The 25,865-nt window shown below is 39.9% G+C and overlaps 1 protein-coding gene and 1 long non-coding RNA gene across 2 annotated transcripts in view; one reads left to right on the forward strand and one right to left on the reverse strand.

Moving 5' to 3' along the window:
- The window catches only part of SLC9A9 (solute carrier family 9 member A9), a 181,368-nt gene extending 161,248 nt beyond the window's left edge, over nt 1-20,120 (forward strand). Inside the window, exons 15-16 of the mRNA XM_027739894.2 lie at nt 16,417-16,522; nt 17,045-20,120. Coding sequence (XP_027595695.1) covers nt 16,417-16,522; nt 17,045-17,251 — 313 coding nt within the window. The 3' untranslated portion in view covers nt 17,252-20,120. The remainder of the gene's footprint in view (nt 1-16,416; nt 16,523-17,044) is intronic.
- LOC113997790 overlaps nt 1-25,865 on the reverse strand; it is a 65,571-nt gene that overhangs the window by 5,065 nt on the left and 34,641 nt on the right. The gene's annotated exons all lie outside the window — the stretch shown is intronic.

Consider the following 25,865-nt stretch of genomic DNA (forward strand, 5'->3'; position numbering starts at 1 on the left):
CCAGAATTGGAGAATGGTTACTGAAAAAAATGTTCAAAACAGAAATGTTTATGAGTTCAAATAATTTAGCTACTTTCCCATTGTTACAGGAGTACCACAAAGTAAAAATTACCAGCACTTGTAATGACTACAACTACAGAGCTCACATTTCACAGGTTTGTAGATATTTAATTTTCTTGAGAGAATACTTCATTTGATCATGAAGTGTTTTATAACACATCCTATTTAGATTACAAGACGCTGTCTAGTCTGAGGGGGGTGCTCTTAGGTAGCACTACACTACCAATAAGAAAAAATAATATTAGTACTGGTATTGTGTATTTGAATTTTCTGCCCTTTGTCAGGCCATCCCATACTGCTCTCCCACACACCACATCAAGGACCTGCTGCTATGCCTTAACTGAAAGCCAAACTGTGCAGGTAAAGCCTGTGCAATATAGAGTAAACCAGAGTGACTTCATAGAGCAGAGGAACAAATACTGCCTGGGAGTTGGGACCTACCAGCCTCAATTCCTCAAGGAAACTGCAGAGTATTTGCTGTTCATTGCTGATTCTAGGGACAGAAGTTTATGTAGCTCAGCAGGGAATGGCCACAGGCTGAATGAGTTCTCTTGGTTTCCTCAGTGATGGAACTGAGATGCAGGTAAATAAAACCACCTGACACACAATCTCAAAATGATGCTGGGCCTGTTCAAAGTTCCATCTCATCCTTAAACAAACACAGGAGCCCGATTCACCCATTCAGACAATGTTACTGCAGCCATAAAAGATAATCTGCTGTCATCTTTTCTTTCAGGATAAAAAGCTTTCTACTGCCTCTCAATATAATGTTGTAAGAGTTTTTTTGTCAAAACAGTGAGGTCAAAAGACTGCTCTGCTATTAAACCTTTCTGCATCTTAAATTTCTTCTACTTCATATGTCACAGGCTCCTTTCAGTTTGCTGACCTGGGGAGGTTCACAGGACAATGCCACAGTGTCCAGAGTGACAGGACAGGAAACAGGCACTTCTCAGGCACCTTTCTCACATTGTCACAGTGTTTTACTGCAAGTCACAATCAACCTGATACTATGAGAGAAACAACCAGAAATAAAAAAATCAAGGAGGGAATGACACAGAGAGGGCATAACATTTTTCTAGTACCTGATATTCACAAACCCGGAGAAGGACAGCCCTGCAGACACCACCAGATTCAAAGCTACCTGTTCCCAAGACTAGGGCCTGAAGCACATCCCATACAGCCTCTCTCCATTCCTAAATGCTCTTTCTGAGATGACCCAAGCTGTCTAAATGGGAAATTAATTTCTTATCTATCTTCTAATGCATACTATTGCCTTTTGTCTCTCTCAAATAATAACGTCCCATGAGGCAACGGACCTTATGTGTGTTACTTAAACCTACATATATGTATTTGATTTGCTACTTCAACCTTGTCTAGCAAAACAGTTATCTTATCAAAGACAGATACTGGTCTAGTGTGACACAATCAGCTTTTGTTAAAAACACGTTGCATTTTATCCGATTTTCCATGTAACTCCATGTCCTTGAATTACCCTTTTCCTTCAAAAGGCGTTCAAAGACTTGCTTAGTTCTGAGGTCAGACATCCATAGCCATCCTCAACCCAATTACTTATAAATCTCTGTCCTTGACTTCTGTCTTAGGTCAGACAAAGCTGTATTTTTCTATATAGCTGGGCCTTAAATATGATGGTCAAATGCTTTTCAACAGAAAAATCAGCTTTCAACTGAATGAAAATGCCCTTGGAAAGATTCTGACTTTTCACTGAAATGTCAAGCATCTAAACCCAAAAACATTTTCAACTGAGAAATCAAAGATATTTCTGTTACAAATGTTATTTTAGCATCTTGCAGAAATTTAGTTCAGGTCCCTCACTCTGATCAGAGCTTTTCTGGGGGTGGAATAGTCAAGAACTACTAGACAGAATCCAGAATAACACCCACCATCATGCACATATACAGAAAATAACATTTAAAAAGGGGCAGACAGAGAGCTCTTGTCTGCAGTCTAGAGGTGTATATGCCAAAAATAGCAGAGGCAGCTGCTCCAGTGGTGCTCTGGAAGAAAATTATTAGCTACAGAGTCAAAAAATATATATTTTTAGTAAAGATGTCAATCTCTCATCTAGATCATGGCAATGCCAATGATCCAAATGGATGAAAGGAAATTGGCCCTCCATGGAACTTTTGTGGACTGTTGAAGTGTAACTAAAGAAAGGCAACTTCATTTAAGTCTTTCATGACACTGATACCCACAAATCATCACACACTAGATATCAGCTACTGCCACACTCTTAAGCCTTCTGGACAAAAAGCTATCAGGTTTCTGGAGTCCATACCTAGTATCTGTTACAGCTCACTAACTCCCCAGAAATTGAGCATCTGTCCCTGGAAGAGAAAGTGCCAGGCAGAGGCATTGGGAACACCCTGCCCTAAACAGCTCCCTCCTTCACTGCTGCTTTCCTAGGTCCAGGCACCCCAGCTGACCACACACACAGGTGTGCTCTAGCTCGCTGGGGAGCAGAGGAAGTAGCATCACTGGCTGGGCAGAAAGGAGGGAAAAGCAATCCTTGCCCAGGAGAATCAGAGACTGTGCTAAACACCAGGGTGGGAACTGGATAGCACAGAAGTGAATAAAGACATCATAGAGAGAGGATGGCCCCGGCTATCCAGGGTAATCTAGGGCCACCTACAAAATTAGTTACTGTAAATACTGCCACAACCTGGTAACTTTACTGCTGTTCACCAGTGAAACTTTCATCATCATGATGCTCATGAAGATTGAGTCTAGTTAACTTCAGCTTTAAGTCAGGTTCTCTGACAGTACTGAAGGTATCTATTGCCTGGGACACCTATTGTGTGCAACACCTGCAGTAAGATAAACATTTGAGCATCTGAAAGCTGTACATCACTAATCACGTTCTGGCTGGGATAGAGCTTTCCCTGTACACCTTGCTACAGCATCCTAACAACAGTCCTGCAGAGACAGAGAAATCTTTGCTCTGGTGCCAATTTCCATGAGATTTCAATGTGATTTGGATATTTTTCCAGAATAAGAGATAATAGTCCATTACTATAAATTGTATTCTTATGTATTAGAGACAGGATTTAAAAAAAAAATTACTTTAAATCTAAATACTTTGCACAAAGCATTTTTCTCAATATACTAAACGTTAAATGTTTTTTTGTTGACAAACTTCAAGCTATTATAACTGAGTACAAAGCCAATACAGTATTGTAAACTCATCCAAGAACTACAGGTTCACAATCAAAGACAATGAAGTACTTATTCCACTAGTGGAGGGCAAAGAGGATCTTAGATGATGTGATCCCACAGAAAGTTAGCAAGACAAATGAAGCAGAGCTAAGTAACTAGAAAGACAGGGTTTAGCAAGTGTAGTCACAGAGACATAACCTGGGACAACCAGGCACAAAAGATTAAATATTTCCTCAGGTACTAAATCAACCAACTTTCCAGAGGGAATTAACTTGAACAAGTACTTCTATGACTTTCCTAGTGCTGAACACCTTTTAAATGTGCTAACTAATTAAATTTATAAAGCCTAAATTTTAGGCTGCACGGGGCCTTTTACATTATCAAGTCTGAACTCCTGGACATCAGGACACTTAAGTCTCACCTTGTATTGATTTCAGAAATTTATGTGTGCTAAAGGGTAATGATAGACAGATATGAGAAAGGTATCCCTTCCCAATCAGAAAATACCAGCAATGGAGAGTTCACTACTTCCTTTAGGAATATGTTCCACTGATTAGTCACTATTAAAACATCTTGTGTGTTTTAGCACAGATTTAGTGTATTGTCTGCATTACGCTATTTTTTAAATTAACAGTCCAGCATCACATTGGGGTTTTTTTTCATTAAAAGGTACTTAAAGAGTCCATTAAGTCACTAATTCACTTTTTCCTTTAGTTCTAGTATTTTGGGAGAAGAAAGAGGGGGGTCTTTCTTAGATACTTCCCAAATTTTTGATAACCACTTCAAAACATAGACCACCACATCAGACACAGTGTTCCAGCACTGGCCTCAGTAGTGTCTAACACGAAGGTTGGCACACTACTCTTATTCCCTGCTCACTGTTTCCACGCGTTGCTTTCCTTAGAGCTCACGAAAAGTCTGAGCTACAAGCCACAAGCACTACAGGGAAGTTTGGCCCTCCCTGCTTGTTTGTTTCCAGGAATCCAGTTACAGGAAACATTTGAATGAACAGCTTACCAGGCATTCAAGGTATATCAACTCATGGCAGTTCTCCACTGGCAATTACTCTTTTAGGTCTATCAACCAGCCAATTCTTAACTAATTTAATGTGTGTCTTATTGATACTGTAGAGAGATAATTTCATCATAATGCCATTTCAAATGCCTTAACAAAGCTTATTAAATGCAGGTCATTTTTATCAGATTTGTAATTTCATCTCAGGATAAAATTAGATTGGTCTGACAAGATCTATTTTCTATAGAAACAGCCTGAGCAGCCTTATATGTAGGTTAAATAGATGCTATTGTCTCTGTGTTACAATTCTCTTCTTCTTTGAAAGACACAAGAAAAAAGTTCCAAGATATAGACCTAAAATGGTCTATATCTCCAAGAGTTTGGAGAAGGTTACTAGTACCAAACACCAGAAAATAAGTCTATCTTTACAATTTATATAATGTAGTTTTAAACTAGTTATTATTCACTAATAAAAAAGCATAACTTTTGACAATTTACAATATTAAGCCTATTTGATACTTACTGCCTGGATTTCACTGTAAATTGGCTGAAGATAAATGTAGCCTACTTTAAAATAATTTCCTGGAAATTTAAATAATGTCTAGTGAAAGGCAATAAAAATTCCCAATTTTGACAAAACCAAGACATTTATTTGAACCTTTGCTCTTCCTTTTCCTTTTTTTATTTTAAGAATTTGACTTGAACTTTCCAGGCAGCTCATTTCCTGAGAAAGCAGTGCAAGCTCTGTATCTTCTAAGGGTGTACCTTGATGCCAGCAATTTCTATACTGCAGTGTTACATAAAATTCATTAAGTACTCAAAAATATGTCTGCTACTGCTAAGATACCCAGTGAGCTTATCAGTATGTTTTAAGTTTCCATACTTTCTACAGGTTTTCTGGGAGGCTCAGGTTTCTGTTTTGTTGGGGAGGTGTGTTTCATTTGGGGTTTTTCTATTTTTTAAGGTGTCATCATGGATTTTGATTTTAAAAATTATTAGAGGTTATCCTTCTCCTGACACATAAAAGGTGACCTTCTATTTGGATAAAAAAACAAGACCAATCTAGATGTAGTGGTCCATACCAGAGTACTGGAAAGCCTTGCTCAGTCAGGTGTCTCTGGCAGTATTGCACACCTCATGTTGACAGGGGTTGGAGGACTGTGTGACCTCAGACACTGCCTGACATGCTAAGGAAGGCCTTGCCTTGGGACTCTTAATGGTGAAGCTCTGCACAAGAGCTTATTACAGTTCAACAGGAACAATTCAGCCCTTAGACCTCACAAAACCAACACCACCTCAGTTTGAAGGACAAATCAAAATAACACGTACTGTATTTGGATTTTCACTTCCAAACACCTGCCACGACTTTAGCAGTTCACACACAGTGATTCTTGTCCACTGCCTTAGCTCATATGGAAAGCTGGAGGCATGTCATGCCTGGTGCTGCTCAAAGTTCTTCCATTTGGGGAAACACGGGTCCTGAGAAGATTTCAGTTCTTTGCTTTATGTTCTGTTCACTGCCCTGAAGTGCTGTGGTTGTTACTGAGATAGCTCCAGCCATGCCATTGCAGAAGACCAGTTCTTTACAGGACCATGCTATCCATGCTCCCCTCACTGGCTTAGAAGTCATTTTGATATCTGACACGTCTTAGTCAAAGGCATTCCAGGAAACCAAAGCAAGCAAGGCTGCTAAATTATAAATAAAATAAATCCTGAAAGCTGAAACCTCAGAGCAGAAAGGACCATGCTTTGCTTCCCTTCCACAGCAGACTGCAGAGCTATGTAAGTGTGCTAGAGGCAGTTAACTACACTGCTGAAAAACGGGTCCCCTCTGCACGCAACAAAATTCTGTAAGAATTCTGAGATATCGAGTGCGTCCAAGTGACCAAATTCCTTCTTATGCTTTCTCACGGGGGAAAATAGATCAATGGGATTAGTTATCTAAATGTTGTCATCCAATTCATCTGTCAACAGCAGCTGCCAAGCAATAATTTGACTATGGTTTTATGTGGGGAAAAAAATAGCTGTGAAAAAAAGGAGGTAAACTGAGCATAAGGTCACACAGAGTTAGGCTTTTGAATAGAAGTGTAAACCTATAAGTGTAGGTCTAAATCAATTAAAATGTGAAGGTGTTTGGAAGTGAGCCATTATAGTGAAATCTGAGTAGCAAACAGTTTTGAAATCAGATCCGGATTGGGAGTTGAGAGCAGGGATTGTCAGAGATGGGAAAGGAAAAGAAAAGCAGTGATCTCAATAAATGCGCTTCTTAACCAAGTCACATTCATAGAATAACTACACCTGCTCATGTAGTGTTGCTGGCTTTTGTATTATGAGCAGCTCATGACTGAAACCCCAATAAGTGACCTCTCTATCTGCAATAAAATCCAGAATGAGAAAGCCTGATGCTCATTCGTGCACCCTGCTTTCCCCACCTGTCACTGCCTGTGTTTGTGCCCGTGCCAGCACCAGTACATGTGCACAGTGTATTGCAGTAATAAATAGAAGGAATCATGCCACCATAGAAGTCACTTGTCACGCTGCCTTGTTCCCACCCTCCCCACCCACCTGCCCCATGTTTCTCAAACCTTCTCCACCACAGCTCCCTGTCCTCACTCCACACACTATTCTCTGGCATTCCCAGCTCCAGGAAAGCCTCTTGTGCTCAGACAGTTATCCTGCTCCAGGCTGGGACAGTGATAGGAGCACTGAGATGAGCCATCCCAGCTGGAAATCTAGCATTTGTTTTTGCTATTTCTGTTTTATATTTGATAAGCTTCTCTGCTGATCAAAAGGCAGTTTGATCTCTTAATATGTATCTTCTGTTCTGTTATTTTAATCTGCCACTCTTCATAAACAAAGTATCCAGTTTACCTATTCAGAATTTTAAGTTCTAATTTGAATTGAGTATTGAATATTAGGATAAATATCTCATATTTCTTTCTGTGTTCACTAATTTTTATTTATTGGATATGTGCCATAATTCATTATCCTCAATTGTTCTTTGCACTGGAATTTGGTTTTCTAACTGGTTTTCTAATCTGATTTAAAATATCTTTACAACAGCAAAGATCTGGCTTGCCAGAAGGCTGCTTTCTTTGGATTACAGCAAAACCTATTCCTGGGCAATGTGTTTTCACTTCTTCAACACTGAGCCCCCTCCACTTCTTAATGCGCTTTCTTCACAAACCTATTAGAGACTTCCAACTTCATCCAGCTAGCTAATTGTGCATATAACATGGATTACACATTGGTAAAAGCTCCTAGAGGATCTGAAGACAATCTCTGGACCAATCTGCTCACAGGAGTAGAGATTTTCAGAGGCTATATTAAACTGAACAAGCTTTCTATTAACAAGACTCTACAAAGGCTGTCCTGCTCTCAGTGGCACAGCACAGTGAGACTTAAAGATTGCTTATTTTAAGCCAGTCCCAGCACCTCACACTCATTACCAAACCAGCCAGAAGTACAACACGCTACTGAGTAAAATACACTTCTGTAAAAGGGCTAAACCATGTCCTGAACTTGTCACATAGCTTTGGAATCTACTTCCATACCTGAAATGAGCATGGTTTCTCACAGTCACACAATCAAATAAGCAATGATGTATTTCCATGTTCTCCTATTGCTGTCAGTGTGGCCAAGGGCTTCACCCAGCACAGTCATGCTGGGCCAAGAGAACAGCACTCTGCTCTGAACTCTTACCATACCAAACAGTCCTCAAAAAGCTTTTTCAGAATTTTTCGTTTTCCTTGGAGCTACTATTCTCTTTCACTTCTGCCATGACACTAGTCTCCTTATTTACTCTTTATCCCATAGTATTCTGAGAAGGGAAGAGAGATTGTGTTATCTTCATACAGATTTTTTTTCTAAAAGATACAGTGAATTATCACTTTTGTTTCTGGTTTTGTTAATATTTTACAACAACAAGCAAGCATCAGAATAAAAGCCATGCTGCTCCTCCAAGATTTCCTCCATGTTTGGATCTCATCCTACAAAATTGTGCAAGAAATTCCTTACAGGATTTTCTCCTAAGGGATCATATTTCCCTTTCAAGTTGTACCTTTATAACTCTGAGAGCATCCTTTGACTCTTGGCAATGCTGAAGCTGGAGATTTGTCAAAAACAGTCTCCACAGATCTGTGAACTATTTTAACTGTTATTGCGCTGTTATATCTAATGCAATGATGAAATATCTCATATGATTTCCTGAAAAAATGCCAAATAATTATTTTTCTAGCTGAAGACAATTTTGGTGTGCTGGTTTAGCTTTCAATCAGCATCACCAGAGGCCCATAGCAAAAATATTACTCCAGCTGCTGCTTACAAAGTTCCAGCAGCCATTTTATTGCCTTGCTTTCACTGTAGTATTTTAGTTTGAGTAGAATGATGTCCATTTGTTTGGAAAGTCTTGTTCCCCACTCTTTCCACCACCCTCCTGGTCCCAAAGTTCTCCTGTTACAGAATAGAAACACTACAACCGTTGCTACCCTCAGGACCTGCCTTAGTAGGTGCAAATTCATTGTACCTGATATAATTTATTGATGTTTCTCAAAGTTTTATTGCTTTCCCTTTATTTGAGTCAGACCTTCCCTCTCCTCCTCTGTGATGCAACTGAAGTAATTCATTTGAACAAAACTAATTTGTACGTATACTTTGCTCCATTTCATCTTTAAGGTTTACTCTCCCTGTATGTTGAAATGATTCGACTCGTGGTGCCACTGCCATTAAATTGTCATTAGCAAGGTGTGTAACCACTGCCAGTCCTCATTCTTCACACATCTGTTCTCTGGAATACCTCTCGGGCAGATGGTGATGCCAAGGACAATCTCATGGAACACAGTCTTCCACACAGAGTGCAAAAATCCCTCCTAACTTGCCTGTGCCTCTAAATTCATTCCCTCTGCCAGCACCAGGGTTCAAGCATTTTATACACTGACTGTGCTTCATGTGAAGAGCTTCAAAGTGATCTCATCTGAGGCAGCTGGCACCTGAGACTTTCTAAGGCTTTAAGGGTCTATGCACAGCCAGGTCACAGCAGTGTTCATCCCTTCTAATGCAATCATTTAGCTTACTCATGCCATAGGTATCTCCAGTTTTGTAGTCATGCTAAATGTACCATCTGCAGAAGTTCCTTTTCTGCAGGAAAAGAAACCCTATTGCCAAGCCACGGGTAGACTGGTTTTGCAATGTCCTGAGAAGTTTTCTGTACCTTCACACATGCCAGGAAATATTTTTAATGAAATTTTCCAATGTGAAATTTCTTTTTATGAATCCCATGTTCACTCAGGTTTTCACAAGCTTAACGATTTTAAAGTTTTCATTTCTGCTGCTGGATTGGTGTCATAGTTATTACACGGAAATTTATACACTTTTTATCTTTTTTTTATTCTAAATGCATTTAATATAATATTTCCTTATTATAAAAATAGATGCCTTTCATACACTCTTATTTTTCATAGGTATGGAGGATGTTGTGTTTGACTTCTTATATTTTGCCTCATGAATTCTACATTCTCATGTCCTGAGGCAAGATTCATTTCACCAGGTTTTAGATACTTAATTATTAGCCACCTAAGTCTAATTTAGTTTTTTAGACTCTTTTATAGTGGATAGAGGGAAAGAAATTCATTCTAATCTCAGTTCGTTCCAATGCTGCAGTGCTGGATTTAACTGCATTGGGATTTGGCCATTCCTCTTTGTTGAGGAAACAGTAAGACTGGTAGGTTAGATGTCTTTCAGATATCCAACTGCAGGGTGCCTGCAGACAGGGGCGACAAATCCCACCAATGATGTCAACTGAAAATCACACATACACTTCAGAAGAGTCACATGCATGTCATCAATGCTGATGGCAACACAGTCTGACCTCTTCACTGTGTGTGGAGCTGACTCATGTGCATCTCTGTTGGTGCAAGTTAGTTGGTTGTATTTTTGTTCACGCTTTCCATTTGTTTGAGGTTTTGGGGTTGTTGTTGGTTTTGTTTGGTTTGTTTGGGGGTTTTAGGAGGGTATTAGGGAGGTTGGGTTTTTGGGGGTTTTTTTGGTAGATGAAGGGTCATTTCCTTGTTACTATACAACTGATGTCAGGGAAGCTTTTTCTTCTTCTCTTTATCTGCCTCACATAGTCTGCATCTTCCAAAGCTCCTTCTAATGTTAATTTGTCTGACATTATGGCCTCTTTGTATATTCCTTTTGAATCTTATGTGAGTATTCTCCCATCCTCTGCACAATCTATCCTATTTTCAAAAGTAGCTGCAGTACCATTCATCAGTTATATAAGCAAGTCTTCACTTATGTCTTAAGATTTTTTTTTCTTACATAGAGGTGTTCTATTCAGAATGTAATAGGCTTCAAATATCTAGAGTAAGATGTCTGTTTTCCTCTCTGCTTTAGTGAGGTCACAACTAAAGACTGGTCTGCAAATATCCCAGACATTTTACTCAACACATATAAGAGAACAAACCACTTCTCAGTCTGCAGTTACTCATGTATAAAAAGATCTGACTAAGAACAGTTCTATTAACTTCCTCCATTTTTCCCACACCTCTGCAATACTTCCAGTTTCAAAGTTGAAAGCAGAAAATTTTCAGCCATATTCTGCATGACAGTCAGAGTTAATTCTTAGGGTCTGACATTACATCTGGGTCTAGAATCTAAGTCAGACAGACTTTCCTGTAAGGACACATTGGACTAGATTTTATTAATACTGATTTTCATCATCCTCCCTTCTCTCAGACATGAGAAAGAGAGAAGGAATCTTATCAAAAAAAGACCTGATTACTTGACTTTGCAGAGCAACTGTATGATTCCTTTTATCTTCAGTTGTTTAATATTTTAAGTTAGAGCAGGAATTTTCAAATTTTTTTACACCTCTCTATAAAAACATTACAAAGTCACAAATAACTAGAGCAGATTTTGCTAGAAACAACTATAAGTTTAAATATCATTTAGACCAGATTTAGTGATTCCTTCTCCACTTTCTCCACAGTGCAGATCAGGTTATCTTGTTAAATCGCTGCAGACCTCATGTCTTTTCAAAAATGTAATTCTTATTCTGACAATTAAATCTAACACAACCATTGCCCAAGTTTTCAACTCCGATAACTCCCCATCCTCTGGCATGTAAGAAAACAGCATCCTCTCTTGCAAGAGCCAGAAGGAGAGACCCCTGTAAAACACCTCTCCTTTGGGTCATTTTAATCCTCTGTGCACGCACTTAAGACCCGGCGATGTCTCTGAGCCTCCCCAGCTCAGTCACGCACACAAGCTGTGCTATGAAGTACACAAATAATCTCAGTCAGCTGGTAGCAGGAGTCAGCCACGTGCAGAACTCAGTCAGATAAAAGTTTCATGGTTTGTCTGCTCCCACTCAAACACTACCAAAATGGAAATGTTTGATCTTTAGGCTAACACATAGCTAATACCAAATTAGCCTTTAAAAAAACCAGCACACACAAACCAAACAAAGAGCAAAACCTCAGCTGTCATTACCGCAGAAAATAGGTTAAAGAATAGAAGTGACATCTTTACTTCAACACATTTCTTGTGTATATTTCTTCATAAGCACAACAAAAAGTAATATTAAACTCATAAGTAATCTACAAAATAAAAATATTTGCAAAAGCGACACTAAAACAAAAGGCTGCAAATCTCAAGAAATCTTAAAAACATTGGACGAAAGCTGGATTTGGGGAGTGGTGGCATTAAGTTCTAGAGACTCATGCCTACAGCAGAAATAAAGCACCCAGCAGTAGACTATCAAATAACATACATGTAACAAATGTGTACTTATACCAGTTTGATACAGGAGAATATTCTCTGGAAAATTTGCCATATGTAGTTTTGGCTAGTATCACAAGAATTCACGTGCTTTGGGGCTATTTAATAGTAAATATAATGTGAGCAAGTTTGCCCTTAGAGAGGATGGGACTGCCTTCAGTTACAGAGCCCCCATTACGTGATGAGGCAAAACTCATGCCATCTTTTGGGCCAAATGCAGGCCTTTACAGAACTGCCTTATATATTTCCAACTGTGACTACATCTGCTGCTTTGCTGGGGGCTGGTGGGGTGTTTGTTTGGGGATTTTTTTGTTGTTGTGGTTAGTTTTTGTCACGAGTTCCCCCTTGAACAAGTTATTTCTCTCTTACTATGATGTTTTTCACAGCAGAGTCACAGCTGTACTAGAATTTTGTTCCTCCAACAAAAGAAAAGTGAACCAAGTCAAAACAGGTACAACATTTTTACCAGACTATATTCCCCTATCTGAACATGCTAATGCTATTTAATCAAAAAGCATGTCAATTTAACAAAGTGCGGTCACAGGAATTTTTAGGTTCTGATTTTTCTTCCTAATATAATGTCAAAATTGGTTTTACATCTCAGAATTTTGTGCATAACGAAAACCTAAACATTCTGCAACATGGCTAGTGTCAGCAGTGCTTCTCATCAAATTTACCTGAGACTTCTCACTTGAAAAGGGTCTTTCAGGTTTCCTGTATTTTTGTGAAGCAGGAGGAAGATTTCCATAATACATGTTTGTTTCAGACATAATATTAAAGAAAAGCACATCACACAGTTCCATGGTTTGGTTCCTCGGGAGATTATTTTTAAATGCACTGCACTTAGAGCAGAGACCTCACATTCCACCTTGAAGATGGCTTTTGCCATTTCTTTGAAACTCTAGTCTAAACTAGATCACATTGGAAACTTGGGCCTTTTTGCAAGAGTGTGAATAACCAAACCACTTCTCAGTGTCAAGAGCTAAATTCTGAAGTCCTGCTGCTACTGAGCACACAGGACACCCCCCCCAGCCCTTATTTGAATTGTTCAGCCCCAGCAAACACCCTCCCTGTGGTGTAACTCAGGGCCACATGGTTCACACACTTGCCTTCTGTGCTCATTGCTGGGCAGCACAGCACAGGACAGGGCAGAGGCAAACTCAGAAGAGACACAAGCTGAACCAGCAAGGGGGAAACAGATTCAGATGTCAGGTATCAGTGAGACAGAAAGGGAGAGGAACTGTGCCTGGCTAATGGTGAGGGAAGACAAACTGCTTGGGCAAAGGGAAGGTCAAATAGCAAAGAGAGGACCCAGGGTAACCATTTCTGGCATGAGAACCAAGAGTGGAAGCCTGGAGATCAACAGGAAAATTAGTATTTTATTATAAAAGCGATGCATGGTAACATGCCAGTGCTGTATAAGGATTAAAATTCTATGCACATGCAAATACTGGCATCCTGAATTCAGTTTCACAACTTAGAAGTTACCACCTTTACAATATTAATGATGTTGTTTAACACAGTGTGTTGTATGGCTTAGTCTGAGCCATGCAGGTGGGCTGCTCTGCCCACAGAGGGGTGAAGTGCAAACCTCTCCTGCTGTCTTCTCCCTGTCCCTGATCAGGCAGGCATGAATTCGGTTCAACTGTAATTTTTGAGTTATGCCAAGAGGTTACACTTAGGCTGCTTTAAAAATTGGAAGGAACTTAGTGTAATAGAAAAAGGTAAGTTTTGCACTATTTAAATTACTTCTCCCTGGAGATGTAACCAGAGCAGCTGGAGTGTGATAAGACTTCTTGCCAGCCTTAAAATGCTGTAGACCCACGTCTGATACACTTTTGAAATGCCAGTGCAGCACACGGATTTTTCTTCCTCTTCTATGCTGCACTAAACGAGGTGATTATGTCTGTAATGCTATAAAGCAACTGTGTCAACAGTAAAGAGGAAACATTTATGGCACAGGTTATTAAAACAATGAAAAATAGGCCAGTGCAATTTAAGTTCCTTTAGTGGGCTGAATAATAACTAGTTAAATAAGGAACAAAGATAAATAATTTATTACAGAATCATCACAACAAGCACAAGAAAATTGCATTCACTTTAAACTGCATCTCAAGAGGCTTCAAAGCAGAAGCATGGATAATACACAATGAATATGTCAGAGCACATGCAAAAGGAAGGGGATTTAGAGAACCTGTTGCGAAACGAAGTAATCACTCAAACCCAGGACATTGCTCTACACACACACAGCAACCAGTTAAATACACAAGACACGAGAGTTTATGTTAAAAGTAGTAGTGGCTCAAAGGACTGAAGGCTACTGTGGTGGCTGGGTAGATTGCCTGCTTCAGCATGCAGCCCCTACTGCTGCATGGCAAAAACAGGACTTGCTTTTACAGAGTGGTAGAAAAGCTCATTATGAAGTTATAAGACTCCTTACAAATAAGGCCTAGCTCAGACACCATCAGATTAAGAAATGTAGAGGAATATTCATCTTCAGTTACTTATTCTGGAAGAGAATAAAAGAAGAGAGCAGACAGAACTCAGTACAATCAAATGCAACTTCCACTACAAGGCTGTATTTTTCACACTCAGTCTGACAGCTCAGTTCAAACAGTTCAAGTTGTTTGTAACAACAAAGCAAATATTTCCAAAGATTAAAAACCAAAAGTTAGGCTTGTATTTCCATTTTTGGCCTTTTAATTAGGCTTATCTGAAGTGCTGAAAACAGAACAACTCTAATTGATGGCTTTCATACTTTGCTTTTTATTAATAGCTCTTAACTGCTTGGCAGTTTGGAGGTTTCAAATAAGACTGGGAATTGATCAGAAGAGGATTTTTGGCTTGATTTTACTCCACCAGAAATCAGACAATCTAAACCTTCCCCACACAATTTGATCTCACGAGATTCCCATCTTGATCATGGCTCTGATAAGAATATTGAAATCTCACCATTTTTTTTGAACCAGATTCAATTAATGTTTCACATTAACTCAATATATGACCTTGGATAAAGAAATCACCCAATTTTCCAGCAGCTCCAGCTTAACTTTAAAAAAAAAAAAATACAAATGCCCACACACAAACTCCATACACTATAGAACAACTTCCATGGTTGCAGTACAGAGCCCAGAACAAGTTATTTGGCCTTTCAATTTGTAACTGAGATCATAAGCATATTTTACATAACAGTTTCTTCAGGATAAAGAATCTGTGTTTTGTATGTAAAGCAGTGAGACCATAAACAACCAATACTGAAAGCAAAGGAGGTACTGGTGTGGTTAGGTCTAAGAGCCAGTGTTCCTCACTCAATATTTCTACAATATTGCAGCAGAACTTGAATTGCTACTCAGTGTTACGTTTGTTCCTCTCTTCTTTAAGGAAGTGGGAAGAAAGAGTGGGGAAGATGGTACGAGCAAGGAAGCAAGAGAAAGGAGCAGGGCAGAGAAAGTGGGACAACAAATCAATAAAGCAAATTTTTCCTAGCAGCAAAAATAGCTGACAGACCTGCTTGCCAAAGAACACTGAAAATTACTTTGCGAGTAAAAGTAGCAGAGAGGATAAGTCGGCTTGAGGGACTCACGGGAGAGCTGGTATTGACAGATACGCAGATGATGTAATTGCTCAAGATGAACGGGTTTTTCTTTTATCTCAGAAAAGCACTTCTGGATGAAAAGACTAGAAAGACAGGTGTGAGACAATAGCACAAAGCCTCTTTCTTACTTAATTTTATATAAAGAAGCATTGACGTATCAAGTGTAAAACAAATGTGTTGAATGCTGAGAATAAAGTATTACAGAGAACAGCTTATGAACACTCCCAGCAATAAAGAAACTTAATATTTGATGAAATACACTTTGTCTATTGAAGAAATGCACTGACTTTACAGAAGATCGAGTATACGTAAGAAAATGTTCCCTACTGTTCTTACATAAATTGGCTGATAGAGTGGCATCTTAAATTGTCCTGTTTACTCTTCTAGCCTACTGTTTGTTTAAAGTGTGATCTCTTATGCAATTTTAACAGGAAACAATCTAGTACACTCTTCCTCTCTTCCAGCTCCTGCTGCATCTGTGTATCCCATGACACATTCCCTTCAGCCATTCTGGTACCCTTTCAAAACAGGTTTTGAGCATCAAATCATTTGGGGTTTGTTCTGGGGTTTCTTTTTTGGTTTTGTTTTTTTTTTTGCTATTACTGAAAAATATTAGATAAGAACTGGTGACAGGTGAATGTATGCAGTAGTGGGCAGGTAAAGAGAGAGTCTTTTCTATATTTCCATTTAGTTAGATGATTTCCGTGTGCTTTAAGATGAAATTTCTTTGTGTAATAGAGCAGCATGTTGATATCAGTGACCCTACAGGAAATATTCTTTAACAAACCTCACAGATACCTAAAACCTATCTTAACCCACGCTGGTCCACCCCTTACAACAACGTTACCTGAATGGTGCAACCCTGTTGCCAGGATTCTGACCAGCCCCACTGCATATGGGGTAAGCACCTACTTGGTTAATTGTTCTCAGGATGTTATCCAAAACCTGCCACTTTTGATCAAACACTTTGGTATAGTCCCTTTTCTAAAAACTTCTTACTTTCAGTGTAAGAATTATACAGTTTCTTCAGAGTTGTGAAGATGAGGTCTCAGAAGGTATAGTGCTACATTTCCATTACTGGCCACTAAATACTGTGAGTTTCAAATATGACTGATATATTCTAAATAATTCAGCCAGATGCTGAAAGTATTGGCTACTCATCAGCGATATTCAAGCATTAAAATTATCTAAAATATCTGAAGGGCAGGTTATGTTTCTCAACACTGGTCAAGTGCAGAACATGATAGACAACTATTTGCTTTAATCAACAATAACATGGTAAATGAACACCTGAAAAAAAAAAGCAAATAATGAAACAAAATGGAAGCAAAATTACACTAGACTTGTTCTTCATTTAAGGTTTAACAAAAATCCTCCTCAAGAGTCTCTCTTCCACAGATTTTTTTCTTTGTTTGAATACAGGATCAACTCAAGGATGGTGACACAGATTATATCATAAATAATGATGAATTGACCGAAAACTATGAATCGTCTGCTCACATACCAGTGCCAGCACGGGACAGGACAGGCTCTACCCAGGCTACAGGCAAGGAAGATATTCAAGAAGGAGATCTGGGATTAGGAGGGTACAAACTCCAGCTTCAACCCCAGATGAATTCCCCAGCATGAACAGGGAAACGTTAATGACAAGAAAGAAGACTAAAACAAAGAAGCAAAAGATCCTATTATGTGAACAAGAGGCCAGAAAAATGTACTAAGCACAAAAATCAAAGATAACTCAGATTTCACCAAATAAATGCCTGCTCCTCCCATAAAAGTAGTTTACTATCACCCATATACCTACAACAATGTGCAGGTTTTCTGACTTCAGCAGATGTAGGGCAGTATCAGCCCACTGTAAATACAGTACAGTCATGTGTTGTCTCAGCACTTGACTGTACCTCTCCCCTCAATGTACCCAGGCCTTTGAATGTTGCTTAGAGTCTTCAGCAAGTTGGAATGGAGAGAAATAGCTTCCTGCTCACATGATGACAGCTCTTCTATACAGCTGGTCCTGAAAAGATCCACAGTTAGCTACTACTCCAGTAGCTATTACATTTATAAGGAAGAAGCAGAAGATTTCTTGTCCAATGTGTATGTAATCTAAAAATGCTTAAAACACACATTGCAGTACCTCAGCCTTGATAGATAAATCTCCCTCAAGCTCACAGTACAGACTTTTCCTGACAACCAGCCAAACATGTCTTCTAAATGCACATACAGCCTAGTCCATACAGGGTTTCACCAACTGAATATCAACAGTAGGAGGCATTGAAGTCCATAAAATCAGCAACAAACACCCTTTTATGGCAGCACTGAATGGGCACGACCACTATTTAAACAGCAGTTATTCCTCAAGGCACTTGTTGTTAGGGCCTGGCAACACACAAAGCTTACATGGTAGGAAAAGTTTTGTTGTTTTCAAAGATCATTCTAAATGTATGTTTTGATTTAACTGTTTCTTTTGTTATTGTTCAAGGGAAGTTGTTTCTAATCAAATATTTCTGCAAAACAGCTATTTCTTAAGACTGACTGCTCCAAGGACAAACTTGTCTCTCTCTAGTTAAGCCGGGCACTCAATATCACACTAGCAATGAGGACAGTGGTGGTTAGATATTAAAAAAAAAATCCCAAGAGGAGAGTTTATGTATCAAAGTATTAATTGTTCTGCATAAACACAGTAACTGGATGAACAGCTGGTCAGCCATACATACAGCTAAGCTGCCATATACTACTATCAAGCATTAGTACAGATCAGCTTTGGCACACATCAGCTAAGCAATGCAAAACCAGGGATAGAGCCAGGCTTTCATTAGAGCACGTGCCTTTTCCCGCCACAGAAGTTTCAACTAACTATGCATGATGATATTTGTACTACGTCAAAGCATCAGGAGTTGTCAAGTAAGATCATTCTTAGCATACAAAGACAATGGGCAAGCAAGAAATTTGAGATCTAAAAGAATAAAAATCAAGCCATCTCCATTAATAGTCCTAAAGCTGAATAGGTCTTGATTTCATCACAGATAGAACCTGAAATACAAATGCAAATATAATCAAGTTTTAGTTATCCTTTTCCAGGCTAATTAATTTCTGGTTAAAAGTGACTATTAAACAGCCATTTTAAGCATAAATTTGAACACTGAAACTCTACGTGCTGTTATGAAAGATCAGAAGCTTAAACTGGCATTTTATTTTCCCCTAAACACTAATCAAGGAGCTTCAAAGGATCTTAATCCCAACATGGTTTAAAACAAATAATATTCAGGCATGATAACAAGTTCTTAGAAGAACTAATGAATTTCCAACTCCATGCTTTGCTTTGTTTAGCTGCATGAGGTGGGGAAAGATGCACAGCAGGTTGCAAGCAGGGATGGAGAATGGCTAAGGAGGTAAGGTTTTATGGGCAAGTACTGTGCACTGCAGAGCATGCCCCGGGAGACAAAAGAGAACAGAGGCAGCATAGGCAGGCAGAGACACACTGGAGTGAGGTGAATATGTGGCAACACAGAGAGAAGGTATTCTCGTGGATGGGTGCTAACACAGGCCTGACTTCAGCAACCAGACTTGCTGATTTCAATCTTCAGAAGTATTGAGTGCAAGTCAGGCGGCTTCTTAAGCTTCTTGGGAAGCATGGATCCCAGTCTTTACATTATAGTGGAAATCAATAAACTGCTGTAGTATTATGAAGATGTAAAGCTGTATTTCACAATTGCTACACGAACTGGAAATGACAAGCTCTTCACCAGCAGTTCTGCTCTTAGATTCTACTCTGAAATGCACCCTCCAGCATATTGTATGGGGTTTTTACTGATTTAGTTATTGTGCCTATGCCCAGATTTCTCACATTTGTGCAATGTGATAAATGGAGAGCTCTGGGGTCTGAAATTCTCTGTTTGTAAATAAAGTCTGTAGCAAATACTTTTCACACTGTTCTACCCAGATGCCTTAAAGGGCTACTTTACTTGGTAAAGAAAGTCATCCCTTCTGACAGAGGAGTCATACTTCCCATCTTCACAGGTCAGGTCTTTATGCTAAAACTATCAAGAGGCTGAATCAATGGTCCCAACAGGATGGGTACCGTGCTCAACAACTGAAGTATCACTGGCTTTTAGGAAAACTACTAATACGAGCTACAAACAAACCTGAAGCTTCTACTAAATAGCAATAAGAGTCTCAATTGTCCATTATGCTGTTCAGCCTTCCTATTTCCTAATTTTAAGGTATTCTTTTCATGACATGCAGATCAAGAGAGTTAAAACATTAGAACAGATGATATATTTGCATTCAAGAAGAAATTACAACTAGTAATTCTGCATGACTTTAAACAGAAATGGATGTTAAGAGAGGCCTTTAATGTTAATTTACAGTTCATACACGGGAGATTTAAACTACTCAATATCACATAGTGTTTGACTGAATGTGCAAGTCACTCATGATAAATGTGAAGCTACTCTTCGTATCTGAGTTAATCTAATAAAACAGTGCTTGGAAAATGAAATGTAATATATACTGTCAAAATGTAGTGACTACATACTGAGTATGAAGGCCAAAATTATAGGAAAGGTGGATATCTGCAATATTACTAAACCTTTCAGGTTTCAGAAGCAATAACTGAAATTTTATACTGAACTGTGGAGAGCACTGGCTAAGGTTGAAAGCAGTGGAATGAATTCTGGACATACAGCACAGCCAGTCCAGAAAGACACTGTACTAAAAATATCAGATCACTATGATAGCTTTCACAGAGAAGTGCAACATTTGGTAACCCCACTGAAAGCAGGGGCCAGTGAAAGTAAACATCTATGTAGTTGTATTAAAAGCTCAAACTTGTCCATAGTACCACATCAGGGTTATCTCCAAACCAATCAACCCTGTCCATAATTTAAGCCACTAAACTCATTGTACTGAAGCCCTGAGAGCAGGTCACACCCTTTCCACCTACGACTCACTGAAGTACCTTGCTGACCCAGGACAGTCTGTTCAGTGGGTCTTTGTTTCCCTTTCAAAGCTGGTCTGTATTTTGCTATCAGCCAGCAAATAATGCTGAGCTTGGTAGCAGCCTGAGTGCTGTGAACATTTGGGTACAACACAAATGCAGCAACATACAGAAGTCTATTTTAGATGCACATAAACATTACATGTGTGCTTTCAAAATTCTTTCTTCTCAGAGGCCGAGAAATCTTAGGATACAAATATGAACCATGAACTTCGGAGAACAAAGATGATACCCTGAATGTTCACTTTACAGGTCAGAAAATACTACTTCTGAAGACAAATTGTTTTTCCCCTACTTCCTTCTAGCAAAATGGAAAATAGCCCTTTTCTACATCTTAAAGTAAACCAGTTCTGAACATTTTAAACAACTTAACACAAGCAAGCTCATCTCTAGTAATATACTCCCAACAGACAAATTCTGCTCAGTGAACTATAAATGACTTGTCAAAGCTTTATTTTATAAAGTCTTTCAGAACTTGACAATTCTCTAGTTGATCCAAATTTTCTAAGCAAGTATTAGTTTATCCCACAGTCTTGGTCCCACTACCAGTCAATTTTCACATCGTGAAATCCCCTGTTTTTTGTTCTTGTTAACACACACATTTTTTACACCATAATCACATAGTCAAGTGCACGGTTCCGAACAGTACAACAGAAAACTTTGCCAATGCAGTACTTCTCTCTTTATTCATCCCTTTCAAGCAATTAAAAGAATAAGACAACCTAGTGCAAGCATGGGCATCAGCCAAGCCAAGATCCCCTTCAACAGCCTTGTGGTGCAAGTCACACTTCCAGTTTTAAAACTCCCAACTGAACATCCTGGCATGTGTTTAAAAATGCAGACAAATTCCTCAAAAAGCAAAACAATGTCAGTCAGCTCTGTGGTGCCCACCTATGGCCCAGGTTTGTCTTTCCTCTGTGAAAGGTACAGGGACTTTCCTACAGTTACCCCAAGGTAACCAGGTCTCCATCTCCAACTTTGGCTCCACTCCTAACAGCTCCTCGGCACCACCAACATGGGCCCACTGCAGCTGCATTACTTTCATGGAATTCCACAGCACAAACCCACAGCCTTCATGTTTCCAATTAGCAAATTGGAATTCCAACCCTTCCAGCTTTCCCACTGTAAACAACCACACTGGCTTCCTCCCACACCAGCCCACCCTGGCTCTGGGCAGTCTTCCCTCCACACACCAGAGGAGGCAGCGAGTGCTGCACCACATGTGTAACAAGAATTATTCTGCTCACAAATAAACCTTTTTTTCACCAGTGTCAGAGCAGAGGTCACATTTTCCCCAACTAATTCAGTGTTACTGGTCAACATTATTCCCCTACAAAAATCATATCTGAGGTATGGAAGAACAAATATTGTTTCAGGCCTCAGAGGATCCCAAATCCAAGCATGTCAAATTAACACCATCCTTCTGAGAAACCAGCAGGGCTTGAAATTCTGCTGCAGGAAGCAGCAGAGAATATCCAGGAGTGTTTTCCAGCTACTGTTCTACATCACTGTTTACCACGTGCTGTCTGTTTCTGGTATGCTACAGCAAAGGCAGATGGACAAATAAAATACTGGTACTTTATTAAGAACTTGAAACTAGAGAGAGCCATATACATAACAATCTAAACACTGAAAGAAATAACCTTATGCCGTGGCATTGGACATTACATAAGCCTAGGACATAAGTGAGTTGAAATAGGGTAATATCCCATAAGCATAATGAGATTTCTTATTCCAGAGGTACAGGACCTTTAGAATGCATGCCTGACTGGAAGTGAAAATATAAAAGAGAAAGGGACATGAATAAATGAATGATGAAAGAAGAAAAGGGGGAGCAAGGGCAGGAAGAATGAGTGCCAAAGATATTCAAATTGAAAAAGCTGAGAAAGATATTCATAGTAACTGCAGGCTAAACTCCAAATTAGGTGTTTGACAGCAGTGTGAGAAACTAAGGGCTAGCTTGAAGAACGCTCCTAAAAACTTTGCTGAGCCATAGATAGTCCTGACACTACAACTGCACTGCAAAATCTTAGGCATTCCACAGGCCTAAAAGGTATCTGTCAGCTGAAGGTTGACCAAATTTAAAGAAAATGAGGAAAAAGAACCCAAGGTGAAAGGCTAATCCTTCAATAGCACTGTTGGCAAAGCAATAAAAGCAACACAAGCTTGATATTTGCAGAAGTGTGGAAAAACAACTGAAGATATAACTTCTTCAGTCTTCCTTATTTCATCTCTCCCTCGTTCACCAGCTGTTCATTTTCTTCACTAAGTTGTCTCTTTCACCATTCCTGGTTTACCTTTACTTTAAAATGAAAACTTTACTTTTCCCACCCCTTGGGCTAGCAAAATTTTATCAAGTCCTATTCTCCCTCTGCATGATATTCACACCCAACACAGTTTTAACAGTTCTTCAAAAAGCAACTAATACAATGCAAGACTGCATGAACTATATAACTCCTCCCCCCAAGTGGTGATCATGCCCAAAAACAGGGTGCCAAATGCATTCAATATCCTTTAGGCACTTCACTATCACTACAGAGATTCAGGAGGGCAGGGGGGTGCCCCGCACCTGCAGCAGAGGTCTCTATGTAACCTTTGTTGACCTCACCAAGGCTTTCGATACTGTGAGCAGGAAAGGTCTGTGGCAGATTTTGGAACATTTAGGTTGTCCCCCCAAGTTCCTTAAAACGATTATCTCGCTCCATGAGGATCAACACAGCCAAGTCAGATATGGCAATGCACTGTCTGAGCCCCTTCTAATAACTAATGGTGTGAAACAAGGCTGCGTTCTTGCACCAACCCTATTCACAATCTTTTTCAATATGATGCTCCAAAGGGCCACAGCAGACCTCGACGATCAGGATGGTATCTACATTCGATACCGTACTGATGGAAGCCTTTTCAACCCAAGGCGACTGAAGGCCCACACCAAGACCTTAAATCATCTTATCCAGGAGCTGCTTTATGCTGATGACGCCGCCCTTGTTGCCCACACAGAAGCAACTCTGCAGTGTTTAACATCCTGCTTTGCAGACGCTGCTGAGCTCTTTGGGCTGGAAGTCAGCTTACAGAAGACAAAAGTTCTCTATCAACCTGCACCTCAGGAAGTCTTCCATCATCCCCATATCACCATTGGCAAATTAGTGCATAAATCATGTCCAGCAGTTTAATTACCTAGGTAGCCTCATTTCCTCGGACAGTAAGATTGCCAACCTGTTGTCTATCTCTCCATCAAAGGCATATAGTGCCTTTGGAAAGCTTCATAAAAGAGTTTGGCGAAGTAAACACTTGAAGAAAAGTACCAAGATCAGTGTTTACAGAGCCATAGTGCTGTCTACTCTCTTGTATGGATCTGAATCACGAGTCATCTACCGCCACCACCTGCATCTCCTAGAATGCTTCTATCAATGCTGCCTCCATGCAATCCTAAACATCCACTGGTCAGATTATGTGACCAATACATCTGTTCTAGAACAAGTAGCAGTCACGAGTATTGAGGCCATGTTACTGAGAACACAGCTGCGCTGGGCAGGGCACATCTCAAGGATGAAAGATCACCACCTCTCTAAGATGTCGCTTTATGGTGAACTTGTCACTGGCTGCCGCATGAGAGGAGCCCCAAAGAGAAGATACAAGGACTCCCTGAAACAACATCTCAGCCTTGGCCATATTGATCATCATAACTGGTCTACTCTGGCCTCCAGTTGGGAGGTCTGGAGACACGTCGTCTATAACACTGCTGTTTCCTTTGAGAAAGTACACAGGATCACTGTCAAGGAGAAGAGACAACACAGAAAGAACAGTGTCTTGCAGAATATACCACCTAAGGAGTCTTTCTGCTGTGCCTTTTGCAACCGGACGTGCTTGTCTCGTATTGGCCTATTTAGCCACCAGCGTGCTTGTAACAAACGTGGGTAGAGCCCTTCCCAGAGCTTTGTTCGCAAAGCCTGGCCATGATCACTACAGAAGAGCAAGCACTCATGTAATTTTAACCAAAGGAACCAACAGGAGGAAAAAACCCTAAGAATGGTTCTGCAGCCTTTCTCAGGAAGGTCAACATGACATGGTTGCAGTGCCAGGGAGCAATATCATATGAGCAATCTGTCCGCATCATTTTTTCCCATAGCAAAGCTTGGGCACTCTGGCTGACACCCACTGCTGGGGAGATTCTGGCACAGAGGCAGTAGCTGCAGAGCACCAATACACACCCCAAATCCAAACCCTTTCTTTTCACCCTTTGCACATATTTCCACAGCCTGGGGCAAACCCAGGGGAGAAAGCTCCCTCACTGATGGAAGAGCTCATGTTTATCTGCAACAAACCAAGCTGGCAGAGCAGGGAAGGTGGTGCTGCTCTCTTTCTGTTTGTGGTCCAGGCACGTTTTCCTCCTGGTACTCCAAGAGTACTGCTGCCACTTCTGATTAGAGAAGTGACTGGAGCACCTTTTCTGATGAAAGCTAATGTGAAGTGGACACTTGAGACAAGTACTCTAGTTTCTGCTGCATGAACCATCAGGCCTACGCAAAAAAAAAAAAAAAAAAAAAAAAAAAACTATTTCTTAACTGTTTTGTTTACTGCAAGAATCTGTCTACAAACACCAAGCCCCTGATATTTACAGGCCTGAACGCCAATAATGGAGATGTGTTATTAGCCCTCAAAACTTTCTAAATTTGGCTCAGAACAAGCACCCTCCTCCTCTGCACAAGCCCCCCATATGCTATCATCTGACAGGGTTTCACTGGAAAATTGCAATGGTCTATCCCTAAACTGAAGTTTTCAAACAGTGGAAGAGGATTTCAGTAAACATGGATGCAGATTCCCTGATTATTAGTGTAGTTCAGGTGCTCTGAGAGGGCAAACCACCTCTACCAACAACAAACTTTAAAAAAAAAAAAAAAAAAAAAAAGAAGCCCCCCACACATAAAGAACACTAGTGGCACATGTTTGTAACCAAAGGCAGGTATTCCAGCTAAACTTCCCAAGAAATAACACTCTTCGGGCTATTTTACAGAAATTCTCACCTTCTGTACATAGAACTAAAAAGCCATTTGTAGGATTCCTTTATGCTCATGCAATACCCACAATGAACAAGTAGTGACACAGTGTGTACCATTAATACACAGTCAAAACCACAGTTCTAGTGCAGCTGCATGAAATAATAATAATTTACTTTTAAGCTTGTTTTATGTCCCACCTTAATCAGAGGCCTGAGGAAAACTGTACAGCCTTGACAACTGGAGCGGGGAA

Source organism: Pipra filicauda, unplaced genomic scaffold, assembly GCF_003945595.2.
Source record: "Pipra filicauda isolate LSUMZ 115617 unplaced genomic scaffold, ASM394559v2 scaffold126_size2276778_pilon, whole genome shotgun sequence".
Lineage (NCBI taxonomy): Eukaryota > Metazoa > Chordata > Aves > Passeriformes > Pipridae > Pipra > Pipra filicauda.